The sequence below is a fragment of the Erythrolamprus reginae genome, chromosome 1 (assembly GCF_031021105.1).
Source record: "Erythrolamprus reginae isolate rEryReg1 chromosome 1, rEryReg1.hap1, whole genome shotgun sequence".
Lineage (NCBI taxonomy): Eukaryota > Metazoa > Chordata > Lepidosauria > Squamata > Dipsadidae > Erythrolamprus > Erythrolamprus reginae.
The window spans coordinates 201913486-201935533 of record NC_091950.1 but is presented as its reverse complement, the minus strand read 5'-3'; the positions used below and the strand labels follow the sequence as shown (position 1 = coordinate 201935533).

Here is a 22048-nt window from a genome sequence, read left to right as displayed (position 1 = left end):
GAATGGGAGGGGAGGCTTCACACAGTTGTTGATTGTTTAGGTTAGCACTGCCTTATTTGTGAAAGTTTTCAGACTTTTGTTTGTCATTCAGAATGATAAAAGTTAGGTCATGTGCTGCTTGTGACCACGGGAGCAGAGCTATGAAGTTTGGGGCCAAATTTTAATAAACGTCCCTAGAATTGCCCTTTTGGTTTTGAGCCTCTGCATAGACTTGAATCCTCAGCATTATGTATCCAGGGCTTGAGATATCTTCAGTACGTCAACGGGGACTCCTAAGCAGCTGGAGAAAGAGCATCTTGCTTTGGTATGTTATGTAATTTGCACTTGACAAAGTATGCCTCTGTTTCAGAATGACTTACTTCTGAAAATACCACAGGAGCAAGTCAGAACAAAATACAGAATCGAACGAGTTGCTTAAAAAAACCAAACTGACTTCCTCTGAGGGGAGGCATAGCTTCTTTGAAGCTGCTCAAGGAAACCAGATTGTTTCCACATTTAAATCCAGATCTCTATGGAAGTGAGTCTTATAAAGAAATCATCCTGAAATTGTTACTATCCCTGCTCCCACTCCCCAGAAAATAAAACTGCAAGGTAGAGAGGAAGAGAGTAATGCAACTTTGTGACTGAAACCTGTGGTTTTTAACCTGAGACTTCTCTTTTTTACTTCCAGGCAGTGCTTGATGAAATAGAGAAGGAATCTGCCAGCTGGGCAGAAAAAACCCTCTTCAAACTACTTTTCAGTAAATGTAATTACTTAGGATCTGCCTCTATATTGCTCAAAACAGATCAGCCTGTAAAGAATTAGAAAAGGCCTATAGTACAATTGCCTTTCCTCTCCTTTTATTTAACTACAATTGTTTGCACTCTGATTCAAGAGTTCAAAGAGAGTGCAGTCTATATTTACTAAACAGATTTATATAGCCATTCAATTCATAGGCAATTACTCCAGGCAGCACACAAAGATGCCCTTTCCAATCCTTTTGCGTTTGGAGACCTGCACTGACATATTTTAGTATATTTATTTGGTATGTCCTTATATTTAAAAGCAATGTCAGACCTTTCCAAATCTGAAAGGATCGTTTACACCAGGGGTCCCCAACCTTTTGGACCTCAGGGACCACCAAATTCATAATTTTAAATCTGATGGACCTTAATTCATAATTTTAAATCCAGCAGACCACTAATATGACTTTTTAAAAGATAAATACATTTGCAAAATAATGATCTATTTTATTAGTATTGAATGCACCTATTTAAGGTAACAAAATTATAAATGCTTATAACCATTGTAAATGCTTATTTAATCCTAAAATCTTTAAAGGTTGTTTAATTGTAACAAAATTATTAGATAGTGTAATTATTACAAAATAATTGAAGCTTATTTGACAATGGCTTGCTGATGTTGTTGGGAAAGTCAGTCCCATATTCCAGAGCTAAAGACGCAGTCCCTTACGTCCCCTCCCCCTTTTCCTTTCCTTTCCTTTCCTCTGCTCTGCTCTGCTCTCCTCCCCTCTCCCTGGACTGGACCGGATTAATTGCTCTCAGTCATATCTGGCCCAGCGGCCAAGGTTTATCCACAGACCACCAAAATTTTCTTGTGGACCACTAGTGGTCCACGGACCACAAATTGGTAACTTGTGCTTTACACCAGCGTTTCCCAACCGGTGTGCCGCGGCACACTAGTGTGCCGCGAGACACAGCCAGGTGTGTCGCGAAGTGACTAGGGAAGCTCCAGCTGGGTGGGGCGCTGCCGGTGCCGACCTGGAGCTCGTGCTCGCAGCTGTCCCCCGGCTCCTGCTCGATGCCGTGGTTTTCGGCGCTCTCCTGCTGGGCCCCAAAGAAGGAAGGCAGGAAGAAGGAGAGCTTCATTCTTCGCGCCTTTTTCCCGCCTTCCTTCTTTGGGGCCCAGCAGGAGAGCGCCAGAAACCGTGGCATCAGGCAGGAGCCGGGGGACAGCTGCGAGTGGGAGCCCCGGCAGCGCCCCGCCCAGCTGGAGCTTTCCTGGCGTCGGCGGCAAGTGTCCTTTGTGGCCCGGCAGGAGGGCATTGGCGGTGGAGCAGGGGGGAGGGGTGGTGGCTGCAGCGGCCGCAGGCAGTCACGGGGAGATGGCGGCGGCGAGAGGGCGCTCCAGGCGGCGGCGAGAGGGAGCTCTCTCTCTCTCTCTCAGCTGACTGCAAGCGGGAGCCCTGACGGTGGCGGTTGGACGTGCTGCTGGACGTCGTACATGCTGGCGCTGCGGGCCTGGCATATACGGTGTCCAGCAGCACGTCCAGCTGCCGCCGTCAGGGCTCCTGCTTGCAGTCAGCTGAGAGAGAGAAAGAAAGAGAGACATATAAGAGAAGCAGAGAGAGAGAGAGAAAGAGAGACATAGCAAGAGAGGCAGAGAAAGAGACAGCGAGAAAGAGAGACAGCAAGAGAGGCAGAGAAAGAGAGAGAGAAAAAGAGAGAGAGAAAGAGAGACATAGCAAGAGAGGCAGAGAGAGAGAAAAAGAAAGACATAGCAAGAGAAAAAGAGAGACTTAGCAAGAGAGGCAGAGAGAGAGAGAAAGAGAAAGAAAGAGAGACATAGCAAGAGAGAGAGAGAGAGAAAGAGAGAAAGAGATATAGAAAGAGAGGCAAAGAGAAAGAAAGACATATAGCAAGAGACAGTGAAAGAGAGAGAGAGAGCAAGGGAGAGAGAAAGACATAGAGGAAGGGAAGGAGGGAGAGAGAAAGAGAGCAAAAAAGAGGAAGAAAGAAAGAAAGAGGGATGGAGAGAGAGAAAGGGAAGGAAGGAAAAGAGAGAAAGAGGGAGAAATAGAGCGAAAGGGAGGGAGAGGGGTTTTTTGTCCAAACTTTTCTTTACCCCCCACCCACCCACCCCTTTCAATGTTCCCCAGGATTTTGAAAATATGAATAATGTGCCGCGGCTCAAAAAAGGTTGGGAAACACTGCTTTACACAACGGTCCTCTCCCAGGAGCTTTGTTACAACAGAAATGTGAGAACATTTTGTGGCTCAGGTACAATTACTAACTCACAAATTTGTCATCAAAGCACTGGAGAGAGAAGATCATGGGTTGAGAGAAAGGAAAAAACACCAGTTGGGGTTATAATGGATTGGAAATCAGGACTAAGCCAAACCAGCATTACTGAAGATAAACCAAAGCAGAGTACCAAGGATTTTATCTTTGTGATCCTTTAAAAAACATTACATCCAAGACTCTTGAACTGATAATAATGATCCCACTTGCTTAGCAGTAGCATAATCTATGAAAATTATGCATTTGCTTTAATTTTATGTGGTAATATTTTCCAACAACTGATGCATGAACCAATAGTACTATTCACCCCACCCCCCAACTTCCCAAGGAAGCTATTTGTAGTAGTGTATAATGCCCAATTTATAAAAACAACATGATTGCAAAATAGTGGAAAATTACTTGAAGGTAAATTCTATTTGAAGTCACACAATATCCTGGGTTTTCCCCCCCATAATTAAGGCTTCCGTCTTTAAAGGAAGAGCACAATTTCTCCTATGCCTCCTGGGCAGAAGATAAACTATAGTACAGTAGTGACATTTTAGAACTACTGTAATCTACAATAATTTCTTCCCTTCTTACATTGCAGAGAAACTAACCAATGAATATTCTTCAAAAAAACATAAAAAGCAAAATAGAACTGGTTTCTTAAAAGAAAGGAAGTGGAACCTGATTTGGGATTATCTCAGTCTGTTGTTTTTTAAAAAAAAGTAGATATCAGTTGAGACAGCAGTTTTATTGAGAGATTGTCATCTTTCTAATTTATTTTTATCTATTTACTTTGATGGTGGCTATTATATGAACCTGCAGGACTTAATGATTGGCAGAACAGGATTATCTGCAAACATACACTTCTTTACCAAGGGCTTTTTATACAACATGACTCAAGACAACTTGTATAAATTAGAAGTGGATTGAGCTTGTTAGGTATTCCAAACTACTAGCTGAAGATTTCTAAAAAGCATTCAGGAAGTGTTACTATCATTCCATCTGCAAATCAGAGCATGTAGAATTTACCAATTATCTTTCTTTTGTGCTATAAAACCATCACTATAGCTCCAGGGAGGGGAGATTTTCAAGTTTCAAAAGTCACCAACCTAGCCTGATAACTAGTTTCTTTCTCTGTCCTACACCACTGCCTAGCAAGTTTAGTCCTTTTATAAAATGGAAATATAGTAGCTTGATCAAAGTGATAGTGGAAGGATGGTGTAGATGAGCAGAGCGGTGTAGCAGTTAAGGTACTAGCCCAGAAACCAAAGATTCCAGGTTTGATCCCGCTTTAGATGTGAAGATCAGGTGGGTGACTTTGGGCCTGTCACACGCTCAGACCAACCCATCTCATAGAATAGTGGTTGTGGGGCAAAATAGAAAGAATGAGTATTATGTATGTATATAAAGTAATAAAGGTGGCGTAAAAATCTAATAAATATTAGCTTAGAGGGAGGTATAGGCTGGTAAAGCTGGAACCAGAAATGTTGGCTTAGCCTTTTTTTTTTTTTAAAGCTCCATTTAAAAAAAAAAAAACAAGTAAAGTTTTCAGGCTGATCCCAATAAATAAACACCCCGTATTTATCTTCTGAAACGACCTGATCTAGATGGATTTTAGGAAAAGGTATTATTTCCATAGCTAGTCTTGGTTTATGGGCATGAACAAACATTTGGAAGAGTAATAAGTGGCAAGTAACAATAGCAAGTAACTTGCTTAAGTAACTTGCTTAAGTAACTTGCTTAAGAAACTGGCTTGATTTGAAAAACATATTATCAGGTGGTATCTGAAACAGCGCAGAGGTGAGTTCCTCCCAGTTTGCACCAGTTCTATAGAACTGGTAGCGAACAGCTGGTGATGTCACAGAGCTGGTTCTGTCGGTGCAGGTCCGTGGGCACCACCATCTTTTAGGGGGATTTTATTTTTGAAAAATCTTTTTGGGAGAATTTTTAATTTTTCTTTCTTCTGTGCATGTGCAGAAGCCGAGTTTCCGGCACTGCGCATGTGCTGCCATATTATTTTCAGCTGTAAAAAAAAATTTAAATTCCTCCCGCAGCATGGGAAGAAGCCAATTGGCGGAATAAGTTAGAACCCACCCCTGGAACCATGTATTGTATAATCCCAGGCCACTTACTTTTTTTCAGCAAAATATGGTGCAATTAAATCATGGCTTAGCATTTTCTGCCAACCTAGCCCCAGAAACGAAAGTTAAAGTAGCATCTGAATCCCAAATATTTTCAGTTTAGTTTAGTTTTTAGTTTCAACAGAATACTAACAGATCAATTTCATAGAGAACAAATTTTGTCCCATTTTCTTTGGGTTATCTGATTCATTCCCAACAAATCTCTTCTCACAGAGTCTCCGGAGAGGGGCGGCATACAAATCAAATCAAATCAAATCAAATCAATCATAGTTTCTGGTGGTCCGCTTGCTGTTTTCAATTGCTTCCATGTCCCATTCATTTATTTTCAGTTCTTGTCATGGCCTTCTCTGCTACTTCTGTGTCTGCTCATGACTCCATCAATTTCATTGTTCATAGTCCTATGTATTGTTTCCTTATCCCCACCCCATGTGTAACAATTCACCTCACTAAATACTACCTCTTTTCACCAGAAAGATTCTCAGAAAGAATTAAATAGTAATGGCTATGGAGGGATGATTGCTGAAAAGAATTGGAAGTACTAGGAAAAAGAAAAGAAGTAAGTCCATCTCTGGCTGAAGATTGAATTCCATAACTATCTGAATCAAAGCTTACTTTGGAAAACTGCATGATGTCTTTTATTCTTTAAATTATTTGTTTAAAGAATTTAAATCCTGGTTGCCTCCTTTATAGCTCAACAGAGCTCTTTAAACTCCACAAAGCTCCAGTAGGATGGAAGGATTAAATCTGGAGTAACTCTCAGCATTTTCGATAAGCAAACCCTTACAATGAAGACATTTTGGAGAAAGTTAAGCCTATACTATATATCTTGTACTTCCTCTTTTAAGGTTTGTCATATTTGATTAAAAAGCTTACATTTTTTTAAATATAAAGGATAAAAATCAGCACAACTTTGAGAGGTTTATGAACTGTTTCATAGCTCATTATTAAAATTTGTAAGGGTTCTTTGCCAATTCTGGAAGCTTTATTGTATTGAGTGAAAGAGATAACATATGCTTAATACAGTAAGATTTAAAACATAACATGCACATAATACTTTAAAAACCTGGGCAAATTGTTCTGTTAATACTGAAACTCAGAATCTCAAAACAGATGACACATAACAAATTTTCATAATCAAATGCTTATCCTTTTTTGGGCACTCTGAAGATCTCAGAATTATCATAATAACATATAACCAGTCAGATGGATATTAAGAGTGGGACACAGAAGCATTATACAATTGATAACAGGAGTTACAGCAATATGTTTTTCTCTTGCATATGATTATATGCCATTATTTCAATTTTCTTCTAGTGAATACTGTTTTGAACTCATGTGACCAAAATAAACTTATATCAATAATGGGTTCCAAATCGCGTTGCTACTTATTTGCATGTGCACAACACTTCTGCGCATCCTGGGCAGGTGGGCGGAATGTCCTGCCACTGCTACCGGTTCGCAGAACTGGGCTGAACTAGGAGCAACCCACTGCTGACTCATACCAATATTTCTGCTATCAAAGGCTGATAATCACAACTTTTACTATTCCAGTTATTCATTAGCAGCTGGACTAGTATTGTTATGCAATACTTTTGAACTGCCCCAAATTGAAGGGTGTGTGTGTGTGTGTGTGTGTGTGTGTGTACTTCTCTTTGGAAGATATTATATAATTATTTCAAAATTATTTCAAAAGCCTCTGGACTTTCAATAATTTTTTAACTTTCTAAAATTAAAATTCTAATCACCTTTTATTTACAACTCCCCCCCCATTTTTAAAAGTTCTTAATGTGGCACTTAAAAAGTTGTTTTCAAGAATAGAAGGAGATTCAATCAGCGTGAGTGTCAACTCGAATTCTATAAAGCTTCTTAATGTGCATGTTTGTTTGTTTGTTTGTTTGATTGATTGATTTCTAGGGCCACCCTTCTCCTGAGACTCAGGGCAGCTTCAGTCACGGGCTCCTATGGGTACAGTCAGGTACGCAGAACCGTTTTTTAAAAAAATGACACCCCCCCCCCCTTTTCTGGACTCTGGGTATGTTTTTCCTATTGCAGTAAATGAGGTTGAATGTACCTAATTTTAGAAGAGCTGTGTGTGTGTGTGTGCTCACCAGCAGCTCAAAGTTGACTCAGCCTTCCATCCTTCCAAGGTGGGTAATATGAGGAACCAGATTGTTGGGGGCAATATGATAATTCTGTAAACCGCTTAGAGAGGGCTGTAAAAGCACTGTGAAGCGGTATATAAGTCTAAAGGCTATTGCTATTGCTATTGCAATTGGGGCAGAGAAATTAGGACTGATATTTTATTTATTTTTTTGCTGCTCAAATGAGTTTTAGGAGAAAGAAAAAAATACATTTTTCAAAAATATTAACAAAAGCACTCAAGATGTTAATACAGTAATAGCCAATTTGTATGATTGCCTGGTTTGTGAGTGATTATCTAAGTTGCTGTATCTAGCAGGTAATTGTGTAGTAAAGCTTTCTGAAATAGAACTGGTCTGTTTCTCTCATTTCTCCATCACTTTTCACCAAGCTGGTACTCTTCTTGAGCATTAGGGCTATAACCCCAGAATTCCCTTGAAAAAGGAAACAGCTTGACCAAAGTAGAGGAAATTCATCCAAAAACCTGTTTAGTCTTATGCTACTGAATACTTACATAATTAAAGTCCTGGCTGTGAAGATATATTTGGAAACAAAATGTATTTATATCATTTAAAAAAACCTTTTTAAATTTTGGAAACTGCCTGGACAGCTTCCAGTAGTTTACTTTGCATGGGTTTTCCAAAGTGGTTTGCCCTTGCCTGTTTCCCAAGGCTGAGAGAGAGTGACTGGCTTAAGGTCATCCGGCTGGCTTTGAGCCTAAGTCAGGACTAGAACTCAGAGTCTCCTCGTTTCTAGCCTGATGCCTTAAGTACTATACCAAACTGGCACATCTATATTTTGGAGTAAAGCGACGTCAGATTTTCTCTGCATGTATGAAAATGACCCTTTTAACTTTTTTAAAAAATTTAATGCACGACTTTAAATCATGTAAACTTACTTCTAAATATGGCAATCAGCTCTAAATTACAGATTTACCATAATAGAGAAGAATACTAAACAATTCATAAACGAGATCAGCACTTCCATGTAGTACAACTCAATTTTATCATACTGGAATTTTCCACATACAGTTTATACATTAGAGAACACTTTCTTTAAAGTTTCATGCATTTTTCAGATGCATTAAAATTTATTTTTCCCAAGTAACCTACAGTATCTTCACAGCCAATGCTGTGAGTGACTGGACTGGATGAATGTGGATGACTGTGTCAGGATAGATAGGATATTTTTAAAGAAATTTTGTTAGTTTTGTAGTATTTTTTAAAAAGGTAGTATTGTATTTATTATGCTGTATGACATCCTGAGTCAGTTGAGAAGTCAAATAAACAAACAAATAAATAAATAAATAAATAAAAATTGTTGAATTATCTACAATTATTTCCCCTCTTATTAACAAAAAACAAAAATGAGGACAAACCGTATATCTATAATGCTTTTTTCCTAGTGGGAAATGCATCAGTATTAATCAATTTAACTCTTACGTTCTTGCAGTTTCTTTTATATAATAATTCATTCTTTTGTCTATGTTTTTAAAGCAGTTTTTCCTACTTTAAAACATTCCTGTTATTTTCTCTCAGTCACCTTGGAGCCATTCCATTATCAGATTTTATCATTTAATTATCTTGCTTATACATGTAATACTCCTGCTTTGTGCGTTTTTTTCCCCTCTGCCACTTTAGGCCTCTGGGTTTATAAAATCATACTACTCATTCTCTATTCACAGGCTTTAAAGAAGGCAGCATTAAAGAATCAACTCCTTTATGCAGTTTGTGCTAGGAATTATGTCACTGCATTTATATAAACAATGCATATAATTGGCTAATCACTGATTACATGCAGTTGCTGAAATTGGAAACACATACAAAAACAATCATACAACGTATTGCTGTTTCATATAATAAAGTTAGTTAGTGAACCATAAAGCAACTAAATAGAATGGACATGACACAGCATGTGTCAGGCTAATGCCATTTTATTTGGGATCTTTGGCCTGCCACACTTTATACTATTCTACTATGCATTTTCTACTGTGGGAAAATGGGAGGAGGAGGAGGAGGAGGTTGTTAGTATGTAGCAATAACAAATTCTTTCTAGAAAACCAGGGTCATCCTTGGTCTCTGCACCTCTGCACCTGCATGCAAGGGGAGGGGTGGACCCCACCAGCATGGCAAGTGAAGATTGGATAATGTGATGGATTAGTGGGTGTGGGAGCAAGGACTTGAACTTTCAACTAAGTGGTGAAACCTGGAGGACTTCAGATTCAAGTTTCACCCAGATGTACCAACGTGACTCTAATAATAAATTGAGACTTGGAAGAATACTTTGACTCGGACTCTGATTTAATTTTGGATGCTATTTGGAACCTGACAACATGCTATGATAACAAAAATTAACTATGGTTCACAATAATCAAGATAGCATGTGAAGTGAGTATAATTGCTAAGTCTTTGATTTTGTTAAGGATGTTGTGTGAACATAGCCATTGTATTGATATAGACTGCTCAAAAAAATAAACGGAACATTTACTTAAACAACAGAATATAAACTCCAAGTAAATCAAGCTTCTGTGAAATCAAACTGTCCACTTAGGAAGCAACACTGATTGACAATCGATTTCACATGCTGTTGTGCAAATGGAATAATTGTGCAAATGAAATATTCAATGAGAATATTTCATTCATTCAGATCTAGGGTGTGTTATTTCAGTGTTCCCTTTATTTTGTTGAGCAGTATATATTATGTCACCGTAACAACTACTAAGGAATTGTTAAGATTTAATTTTATGGCTGCATTTAATTGGGACTTGCTTTTGAATCAACCTAAAGGATTGTGGTCTGTTTTTAACTACAGAGAAAATATTGGTCACCTATATGAACTTTGCAAAGGCTCATCTAGGGCCCTTTTTAAAAATATTTTGTTATTGACTTAGGTAGCAACTTACATAAAGGTACTCCAGACAATACTTTGTTGTTGTTACCAGATCTGATCTGCAAAAATCTGGATGACTTTGATGGCAGCAGAGGGTTCTCTGTAGGTCTTTGCTAATATTCTATCACGGAATATTTCATTCTATTTCATTTCACTCATTCATTCACTTTATGTGAGATTGGTGGGCGTATAAACTTGATAGATATTGTAAGTTGGGACTTAAGAGTAAACATGAAATACTGTAATCTTAGGTATAGTTACCTGGAATTTGAAACTGAATAAATATGCTTTGAGTTTTGCTGTGAAAACAGGTTACCGTGTTCTGTATATTTTTTTCCACACCCTTTTCAATAACTGGCGACAATACATACAGGTTATAAAAGAGGAAGTACAGATGGGTTCTATTTGTCAGTTGTTTGCATTATTTTTTATTGTCTTTGTTCAAAGTATATATGTACAGGATCTGTATAAACTAATGGGAAGGAACAAGTAGAATCCACAATGCAAGTGTAGCTGTTGTACATTTCCTTCTCCGTGACTGGTAGGATGTTCAGAGCAGCTGTTACAAGATAAAATATTTTTGGGAAGAGAACTAAAAACAGATGGTATATCTCAGTGAGTGCAAATAGTTACAAGTGAAAAATATAGGTAGATAGTACTTTCATGTTGACATTAACCCTGCTAATGATAAGTTGAAAGATATATTGTGATTTTAAAAGACAAGTCATAGGCAGAAATTGGCCAGAACGCCACAGTTCAAGTTGACTCTTGAAGGGGAGAGAAATTTATAGGCATATTTCTACATCTTTAAATTGCCATACCTTATAGCATCTGCCACATAGTTGTTTATGGATTCACATGTGTAAGAAAGGTAGAGACAATAGTGTAGTTGTCTCTACATTTTTACACCTATAAATAGTGTAAAATAGTGTAGTCTTTGGAAAAATAGGAGAGATTAAAGATAGTTTCAGCTCAAGCCTGCAGTTTAGATCTGGAGTCTCTAGGAGATTCTTTCACCTAAGTCAGGGATATCAAACTCAGTTTCATTGAGGGCCACATCAGGGTTGTGTTTGACCCTGGGGCAGGAGTGGGTGTGGCCAGTTCAATGCCACTCATGTCAGGGGTGCTTGTGGCAGCCCAAGCACTCTGCCAGTAAAAACAGGCTGGCAGGTTCCATTTTCACCTGCAAACCCCCTGCCAGCGAAAATGGAGGACCATTTATGGCCCACCTGAGCTTTGTTTTCACTGGCAGAGGCACCGCACGCCAGTCCTTCGTTGTTTCCAGGGCTGCCCCCCAGGCCAGATCTAATCTGACACCCTTGATCTAAGTAAAAATGGAGGGGGAGGCAGTCTTTCATAGCTTTAGAAATCAACTAAATTCAGCTAGAGGTTGTTTATCTTCCATTACCAAATCAATACATGAAATTCATAAAAGTAGAAAGCGTTAAAGTCTAGTGTTGCAGACTTCTGGTGGTGATATCATGCTGGCATAGTGCAAACAAGCGGGATGCCCCTAAGTTTGCCTGATTTTCCACAGTTTTTGAGGCTTAATGGGGCAAAGTTGATCTTGTAGGAACAAAAGTAGAGAGGGGAGATCTTGGAATTTAAGGTGAGAGTGCAATCTCCCAGAAAAACGAGAAACTCCTCAGATCAGACATGGTAGAAATCAGCCTCTCAAGGCAGATCCAGGGGAATGACAGCTCAACTGTGCAAGCAGGAAGAGAAAAGAGCCAAACTGTTTGAGGTATTGGTAAGAAGAGACAAGTAAGGAGAACCTTATCAAAAGTCTCTCAAAGATTGTGGAAAGTAGGTGTTACACCAGTGGAGGAGAGAGTCTCTTAGAAGGTGATAAAGTGGCAATTTAGCAGTGGAAGCGGAGACAGTATGGCGATAGTTATTGGAAAAAACACCGTGTTTGATGTGATCAAAATAATTAAGAGGGGTTTTATCAAAAAAGTTTATTTGATGACTCTTGTTTGTTGGTGATAACTTTGGGCTAGAGCAATCACAAATCCATGGTTTTGGAACAAAATTCAGGTGGAGAAAGAACGGTGACTGTAGTAGATTGAGGGTTATAGAGATAGAAGCCATGTAAATGTTGTGCAGCAAACTGCCTACCTCTATGCAGTTCATATTGCCAGGATGATTTATGATCGTATCCCTGGCTTGGTATGTGATCTCATCTAGGTTGTGTCAACAGGATGTTCTTAAGGATTTGTTGGGAGAATTCACCAATAAACATGTGTTACTTTCTTCTACCTTTGTCCTGCTTGGAAAACTGTATGAAATGCAATAAAAACTGCGAAGGCAGTCAGACATCTTAGCATCCTGCCACAACTTGTCTCTAATTCCATCAGAAGGGGACCATCATTTTGGAAAAAACTTAGAGTGGCATAGAGAAAAAGAAAAGGAATGCACAGAACAGAAATATTTAAAGACATTTAACATAGTTGAAGTCCCAGTGCCCAGAATAAGAGCACCAAAAGATCCACGTTTAAAATAGTATACAGCAGATTTATCTTTAAGTATATAACCTCTAAACTTTAAGTATATAACCTCTAAAATCCCAATTCTATTGTATATTCTGTTCCTTTTTATGTGATTTCTACTGCTAATAATTAAATGTGTGTGTGTGTGTGTGTGTGTGTGTGTAAGTAACTTGATGAAGAAAATTAATGAAATTAATATTGTTATAGGTCTTCATATAAATATATATTTGGTACATACTTACAAACTGATTATGAGAAATATATGAATTTAACTCTTTTTGATATTTATGAAATCTATAAGGTGATAAGTAACACTATTTAAAGGGGTTGGTTTTTGTAAGGAATATTTAAATGTATATTTAGACATGAATTATTTATTTTTATATATTTAAATTGGTAAACAGAATTATTAGATTACAGTAAGAGATATATTAACATTGATACTGAATAGCAATTTAGTATATAACAGAAGATAGACAGAGGATAAATATGGGGGAAAGGGATGAAGGAAGATTAACGTAGTATATGATATTGTGGAAACTGGAAATGACAATATTATCTCAAATGTTATGATAATAAAAAAGGTGTTCAATTGTGCAGAAATGGACAAACTAACAATGGAACTGAAAGATAAAGAGGAATCAGAATGTTACAAGATATAGAATAAACCAATGGCGGCTTGCTCTTTTCTCCCTACCAGTGCACTGCTCATGCATTGCAACATTTCATGTGCACATGTGCACATCCCCTCACAAGATTTTGCTTCCACGGATGCGCAGAAGCAAAAAATGGCAGAAAATCATACGTGCATGAGCATCCCCTCACACGATTTTGCTTTTGTAGAAACATAGAAACATAGAAACATAGAAGACTGACGGCAGAAAAAGACCCCATGGTCCATCTAGTCTGCCCTTTTACTATTTCCTGTATTTTATCTTACAATGGATATATGTTTATCCCAGGCATGTTTAAATTCGGTTACTGTGGATTTACCAACCACGTCTGCTGGAAGTTTGTTCCAAGGATCTACTACTCTTTCACTCTTTGTATATGTGCAAAAGCAAAAAATGGCCAAAAATCTCACACGCATGACTCTCCCCTTGTGAGACTTTTCTTCCGCACACACACAGAAGCACAAAATAGCTGAAAATTAGTTTAAAAAATATGGTGCTGCACACAAACCGGGAAAGACCGCCCTGGAGCTGTCACACACAAATTGCACAATTGGCCGCAAACATCTCTGGAATAACCAGTACAACTGGCTTGAAAATAGAAGTAAAATTAACAATAAAGAGTATATAGAAATGATATTAAATGTAAATGTGCCGTGTCTGGAGGCTGTCAGGGTCTGGATGGGGGCCAACAGGCTTAAGCTCAATCCAGACAAGACGGAGTGGCTGTGGGTACTACCTCCCAAGGACACGTCCATTTGCCCATCCAACACCCTCGGGGGGGGGACTCTTGACCCCCTCAGAGAGGGTCTGTAACTTGGGCGTCCTCCTCGACCCACAGCTGACATTAGAACATCATCTTTCGGCTGTGGCGAGGGGGGCATTTGCCCAGGTGTGCCAGGTGCACCATTTGCGGCCTTACCTAGATAGGGAGTCTCTGCTCACAGTCAATCATTACCTAGATAGGGAGTCTCTGCTCACAGTCAATCATGCCCTTATCACCTTGAGGTTCAACTACTGCAAAGCTCTCTACATGGGGCTACCTTTGAAAAGCGTTCGGAAACTACAAATTGTGCAAAATGCAGCCGTGCGAGCAGTCACGGGCTTGCCCAGACATTCGCACATTTCTCCAACACTCCGTGGTCTACATTGGCTGCCAATAGGTTTCTGGACCAAATTCAAAGTGTTGGTTATGACCTATAAAGCCCCACATGGCATGGGACCAGAACTGCCTTCTGCTGCATGAATCTGTGACTGGTCAGGTTATGATTTTAAATGTAAAAAATTCAATAAAAACTATATAAAAAAATAAAGTCTAGCATTGCACAACGTACACCGACCCTAATTCATTGTGAGCAAAAAGCTAATTTGCAAATATTGAATCTTGTATGAGAAGCCTGTTACTAATATTTCTGTCAGCCTTGTCTGATTTTTTTTTTTGGGGGGGGGGGGGGTTAGGAACTGATAAACTGAAAATGAAAAATGATGCTAGATAAGCTAAATGGATTATACGCCTGTTTCCCAGATCCATTTAAAAAAATCGACAAAATGCTCTAAAATGCTTAGAAGGTAAAGGAATGTTGATCACAAGGAGGAGGAGTATTTGGAGATGAGCTATGGGGAAGTAAGGGAAACAAAAGAAACATCAGTCAAAAATCATTATTCTAATCCAAACTCTTATATTCTTAAAAAATCTGCCTCTGTAGTACCACCTTCATTATTTTACCACCTCTGCCCTTGTAGATTACATGTTACTCTGATTTGCATGAATATGGAATTTTCATCTCTAGTTTGGGAGGTTTTGGTATCAAATAAACACAATTTGGGCTTCAAAAGGGTGGATATTGGTGGATTTCATTATTAATGGTCAGCAAAGGGAAATTTTCTTAATATGGCTATAATCAATATTATTCCTTGACCCTTAAAGCAGATATAACACAGTGAAATTCCCCCTCAGATTGAAAACTAAGACAATAATTGCCTTATTTCATCCTTGTATTAATTGTTTTGGAGATTAAATACAGTAAGAAAATCTTATGTGACCATACATCAACTTCATATTTATTGGCAAATAAATATTTACTGATATTTATAATGATTATTTTTAAATAATAATTAAAAACATTAAAAATAATACAAATATTTTAAAAACATTAAAAAAATATAAGGGAGAGTGTATGTGATTTTCCAATTATTTTTCCCTTACCCATAATACAGTCCTTGAGCTAGTCAGCTTGATATCAATTGGAACTTCTTGTAGCTTTATATGACAACTAGAATGTGACAGATACTAACAACATGACCACCCTATTTACTAGAACTAGATTGGATTCAGATTTCCTAAGTTAGTGAAAGATCGTAATTGCTACTTTTTGTAGCAATTAAACCTAGCTTTCCAATCCACTACTGCAAGATACTTGGCCCAAGGGTACAATTCAAAGAATCTTAGATTAAAGTATTCAGATTGCTTGGAATATTTTATTTGATGTTATAGTGAAAAATAAAGCTACTTCCCATGGTATCTCATAACACTAGTATTGTTTTGCCAAAAACCTACCAGACAAAAACAGTAAGAAATCCCCATATGTACATCTATAAACATCTATGAACAATAAACATTGCATTAAATATACAGTATTGTTAGGATTGCTTTAAGATGCTCCATATTTTTAAGAGATCAGGTTTGATGTATGTTAGTACTCTGTACAAGACAGTTGGGTTTGCAATATATAAACAAGCTAACAATGAACGTTTGTATATATTGAAGTACAGTACAGTACAGTACTATATTTTAAGAGGAAATTTTGCAAATTGCCACAAGAGGGAACCAGAAAGCATAATTCTCTATTTCTCTGCTCTCTTTGTTCTTTCTACTGATTCACTGTGTAGTAAGGTCTGTGTTCTAAGATAATTTGATGTATTTGGCAGACTGTAAACTACGTCTGATATGTAAGAGAAAGACAGGCTTGAAACATTATTATTGTATTGAAATATACTGACTGATTTGAATGTGTATGACTGGACTGTTTAATTTAACCGTGTTATTTCTAAAGTAAACACTAATTGAACTTTAATGTATCTGTTTCTGTATGACTAAATAGTTACTCAGATCTCCTAGATATCTGCTGGAATACCATGTTTCCTCTGTGCATGTCCTTGATAACTCAAAGGTTCTATACACTCCCTCACAATGTACATCAATCAAGTGGCCATAGAGAAAAGTTATAACAAATACAGAGAATACTCAATTTCCGTGCCCCAGTGTTAACTACAGTGTATGTATGTGTTAGAAAAATAAAAAATATTGTTGTTATATGAGTGAACGTTGAATGAGTTTTCATATGAACTCAGTTTTTGTACATATACGGTAGTTGAAGGTAAAGAATAATTAAAAATAATTTATAGTAAGTTCTTCAGACCATCTTAGATAATGAGAAATCTTACTTACCGGTACTTGTTTAACTGTTTTGTTTTCTTCTTATATATTACTGATTCTTTGTCTTACACACACATTCAATAGAGCTGTGGGTAAAAACCATCAAAATTAGCCACCCAGAGTCCTCTGGGAGGTTGGGTGGCATATAAATCCAAATAATAAATAAATAAGTCCAAATAATAAAATAGGAGAAAAGAAATTGTGTTCTTTTTTCCTGTGAACACTATTACTGTACCTACTTAGCATGAGAACCAGTTACTAGGGGATATGATGTCACAATGGAAGGCCTTATGTCATAATTGTCTTTCCAGTTCATCAACCATAAGAACACTAATTTTGAATTGAATTTTTAAATTGTGACTTGTTTTTAACATAGCTTCTAATCAAAGTAAAATATTGCTGAATTATAAATGGTTATTTCTGATGAAGACAAAAGTGCATACAACACTTTTAATTTAATTATTATGATTAGCATTTTAGATTTCTTTTATTTTTTTTATTCTGCTTCCTAAACTTAAAGAAAAAATGTTTTAATCACTTTTGACAGCATATTACAAAGCACATAAACAAAAAAATTCTAATGCACCATTCCTGTTATTTATTTGTTTGTTTGATTGATTTTTTTATGCCGCCCTTCTTAGACTCAAGATGGCTTACATGTTAACAATAGCACTTTTTAACAGAGCCAGTATATTGCCCCCACAATCCGGGTCCTCATTTATATGTCAATGGACAACAGTTTCATACTATCACTTATTATCAAATCTTCATATTATATTCTTTATCTTTAACCAAAAATTACTCAGACTCATTGTAAGAAACTATCTCTATCCCAACTTCAATATTATCAGATAACTGAAAATTAAAACAGGTAATATTTATTATTTATTTATTTGATTTCTATGCCGCTCTTCTATGCAGACTCAATATACAATTGATTTTCATTCTTCTCATCTGGTTATTAAAATAGTATTATCCTTATTTTTACATTAATACAACAGTACAAACATGTTCAATACAGGATCAGATTTCTTGACCAGAGTTTTGCTTTTTAAAAAAAGTATCCATCCTTATTTGAGGGTATACCTGAATTTTCTCATTCCTATTCCCAACCTCTGAATCACCAGAGGCTGTCTTCGCATAACAGCTGCATTATAGGGAGTAGAAAGCAACAGCTTTTTCTGGAAAAGATGGGGGGGAGAGAATCTTTCTACTGTTTTTTTGTTTTTGTTCTGTGTTCGAAGCACTGAAAGTCGAGGGGTGGGCAGCCACAAAAGACATAATTCAACTCTAGATTATTTTTTATTATATATTACAATTGGCAATTGGCACACTATGGGAGCATCACGGCCAAGCCCACGAACCATGTTAGCTGAAAAAAAGTGAATTCCGCTTATCTCAGTTGCTTCAATTACCACCAGGAGTCGCTGGGTTCCCTTCTCTTTGAAGAGAAACTCTAAAATCTGCTTCCAAATACACTTACTGTAATTTCATTCACAAAAATCTAGAGCGAAGCAATGCTGCAGTCATGGGGTTTTAGGAACTGTCCTTTTTGGAGGCAAATAACTTTCTAGCAGAGGTCCCTTAGATCAGGGAAAAGCAACACTGGGGAATATGGGCAAGATGGGATGTATCAGTGACCAAACCCAGTGTTTCCCAACCTTGGCAACTTGAAGATATCTGGACTTAAACTCCCAGAATTCCCCAGCCAGCATTTGCTGGCTGGGGAATTCTGGGAATTGAAGTCCAAATATCTTCAAGTTGCCAAGGTTGGGAAACACTGACAACCTTATCAACTGCCCCTTTCCTCCGCCAAATAAATGTCTTTTTAGCCTTTTCGAGTCGGCATTGACTTTTGGAAACTGCTTACATACCAGTTCTTCCGTTTGTTTGTTTTGTAAAATGTTTAGGAAGTGGTTTATCCTTGCTGGTTTTTCCCTAAGGCTGAGAAAGAATGACGACTATGAATTCTCCCTACGAAATGTCCATTCCTGAAATGCATTACATTTGAACCGTTAAAAGCATCGATGGATAACTGTAACAGAGGAGGGAAGTTTAGCTGTAAACTCAAAACTGTCACCGCCATACGGCCAGGGGTGCCTAATAGTTGGATGCCCCTTATAATCTCCATCCTTAACGTGAATCGTGAAGTGCACGACGAAGTTATCCTCTGTGAGAGACTTCTGTGCCAGGAGAATTAATCCAAAACCGTCCCCTTCGCTTCGCTTCTAGTGGCCTCGGTACAGGTGCTAGGCGGCCGCTCTGCCTTCCAGCGCGCTTGGATGATGTCATCAGGGTGCGCCTTTTCAGCATCTCCTTGCTCGGGCGGAGTGGGGGGGGGGGGAGGAGGCGTGAGCAGAGTGTGGCGTGATGGGGCTGCCCGTGCTGGTGACCTCTGTGATGCGGGAGTGTCTTCCCAGGTAGATTCCGACGATCGAGGGGGGAAAGGCTACCTTCGTTTTCGACCACCTTAGTAGGATGGAGTTGGGGGATTGAAGAAGTGCGTCGCTCAGCCCTCCTCTCCACCGCTTGCTGTTAGAGGTCCCGTTCTCCCCGGAGATTTAACTTCAAAGTCCCACCGAGTTAGGAGTTCTGAAAGTTGAATTCCGCCTGTCTGAATAAGATCAGTTCGCGTGTTGCGTGAATTGCAGCACACATGAAACCCCGGAGAGACAGTCTCAGCTGGGCGTCCCAACGTAGATTACAGCTGCTCACTCTCTCATAGATACGGGCTGCAAGCGAGCAAAAAATACTTCGCTGTCATCCTGATTGATGAGCACCAAAACGGTGGAAACGTTTTCACGCATGGCACTGCACTGCATTGCACATTTGTTTTTTAATTGTTTGTCAAACATGTACAAGATAGTAGGTATTGGTATGAACATAAACATTAGCAAAGGAGGTACAGGTAAAGTAGACAGTAGGACAGGGACTGTAGGCACAATGGTGCGCTTATGCACGCCTCTTTGCGATAAAAGCTTAAATCAGTGTTCCTAGTTGTAAGCAAGCTTGCATTGTAAGGGCAAACATTTTGATTTGTCAACTGAATTTGCACTGCAGGATTAAGCCGTGATATGGGGCTTGCCCTGCATCCAAGGGCAGTGACAGTTACTTTTTTGCTACAAAATAAACAATCAAAAATAGCAGTGTTAAGCTGTTTGGAAATTAGGATAGAGAATCGGGCTATGTATATGCAAAGTCTGATTCTCTATCCTAATTTCCAAACAGTTTACCACTGATATAAAATAATAAAAACAATAAAGACAATAAAAAACCTAAAATTAAAAAACAAAGGATGGACATTATTAATTAGTACAAATATATTTCCTATATGTTTTATGTCATTCTCTTGAGTGCCAGATCCTAAGAGTGTTTTGAGGGAGACAATGGAGAAAGGGCATTAGGAGAAAAATGTATCAGAGTCATGTAAAGTTCCATATCTCTGGCCAGTATTCTTGAATTTATATATTGCTTGTATCAGAGCAATAGAGGCAAAAAAATATTTGTACTGTATATTAAAAAAAAATAAAACTACATTACATGGATATATTATTTTGAGAAATATACTGTGGAATGAAAGACATGTCTAAAAACAAGTCTAACAAAAACCCATAATTTGCTTTATGTATTTACTTCTGCTGTAGCAGAGATATGTCTGACCTTGAGTTTATTGTTTCAGGTTGAAGCCCTTCAACAGGTTACAAATCACACTACGACACTTAGTAAGTATGGAAGTTTGGTTAGTAAATATTTATTTAAACACAACACCTATTTGTCAGTCCCAATGAGAGTTTGTTGATTTGTGTTTTTTAAATAGCAATCTCTCAAGGAAAAATACTTTTGAAAATGGAGGAATTTTCTTACAAAACTATCATCTGGTAATCTTCTCTTTCAAGATGGGTTAAGGGTAAAACATGAAGAACATCAGATAGTTAAATAATATGGCTTTATTTAAAATATAAAAGTAACAATTTAGTCTTATTATTTATTTAATTTGACTATATTATATTATGCAATCCAAATGCATGAAACATTATGAACAAGTTGACAGGTTCTTAGTGATTTCACCTTGGCTTATAAACTTACTGTGAAACCTCTTAAATAAAATTCAATTCTGTAATAGGTTGGGTATATTTAACAATATTAGAATGAGATAATTAAAAACGGGTTAACTTAAAGGTATTGTAAGAAATATAAGAAAGAGTTCTTTGTCTGGAGTATTCAGTTCAAAATTGGTGGAGGTTCTTATAGTCAATATTGGGTAGTTCTGTAGATTTCTGCTCAAAGTACTTGTCTTAAAAATAGCCATTTTTATTATGTATTAATTATGTTTTAAGATCTTCTGCAGAATTACAGATTCTGTAGAATTGCCAACAAACCTGTCATTGAAGCATCGGTTTAATTAAACTGTTTGTCATTCCATACAGAGTATGACTAAGGATCCTTCAGCTGATGTTTTGTTGGAAAAAAGAGGGTGTGCTGGCATCATTACCATAAACAGACCAAAAGCTCTGAATGCACTTAATCTTTCCATGATTCGACAGATCTATCCCCAGTTAAAGGTTGGTGGTTTTATATGGAACCAAGATTATAACAGTACCAAAACGTTTTAAATATAGGTAGTCCTTGACATACAGCCACAATTGAGCCCAAAATTTATGTTGTTAAGTAAGACATTTGTTAAATGAGTTTGCGTCGTATTTTATGACCTTTCTTGCTATAGTAGTTAAGTGAATCACTGCAGTTGATAAGCTGGTAACACAGTTGTTAAGTGAATCTGTCTTCCCATTGACTTTGCTTGTCAGGTAGTCACAACATGACCTTAGGCTACAGCAACAATCACGATTCAGTTGCCATTATCTGAATTTTGATCACATGATCATGGGGATTCTACAAAGGACACATGTGAAAAAGCGATCATGTTTTCAGTGCCATTGTAACGTTGAATGGTCGGTAAATGAACTGTTGTAAGTTGATGTCTATGTGTAAAGCAAAATGATGAATGGGTTGACAGAAGACATGAGACTAGCTAAACAAAGATAGCACTTCTAGTCAAGTTGACATTGATTTCTCAGTGCACTTTGTCACTAAAAGTGTAAATAGATTCTGTTGAGAAGCATTGCTTTGAAGAGAGTTGAAGGTTCTGTTTGTGACACAGGTCTTCAGTGGGACATTCATGGCATGGCTTGAGAGTATAGTAATTGTCACAAGTCTTGTGATAATATACATTGACTGCAAGACCATCTTCATCTTCCTCCTTCGGTATCCTACTCTGTT

At 37.8% G+C, this 22048-nt stretch overlaps 1 protein-coding gene across 1 annotated transcript in view; it reads left to right on the top strand.

Annotated features, from left to right (window-relative positions):
• The first annotated feature begins 19094 nt into the window (after positions 1-19094).
• HIBCH (3-hydroxyisobutyryl-CoA hydrolase) overlaps positions 19095-22048 on the top strand; it is a 70702-nt gene continuing 67748 nt past the window's right edge. The window contains exons 1-3 of the mRNA XM_070731946.1: positions 19095-19191; positions 20451-20493; positions 21199-21333. Coding sequence (XP_070588047.1) covers positions 19142-19191; positions 20451-20493; positions 21199-21333 — 228 coding nt within the window. The 5' untranslated portion in view covers positions 19095-19141. The remainder of the gene's footprint in view (positions 19192-20450; positions 20494-21198; positions 21334-22048) is intronic.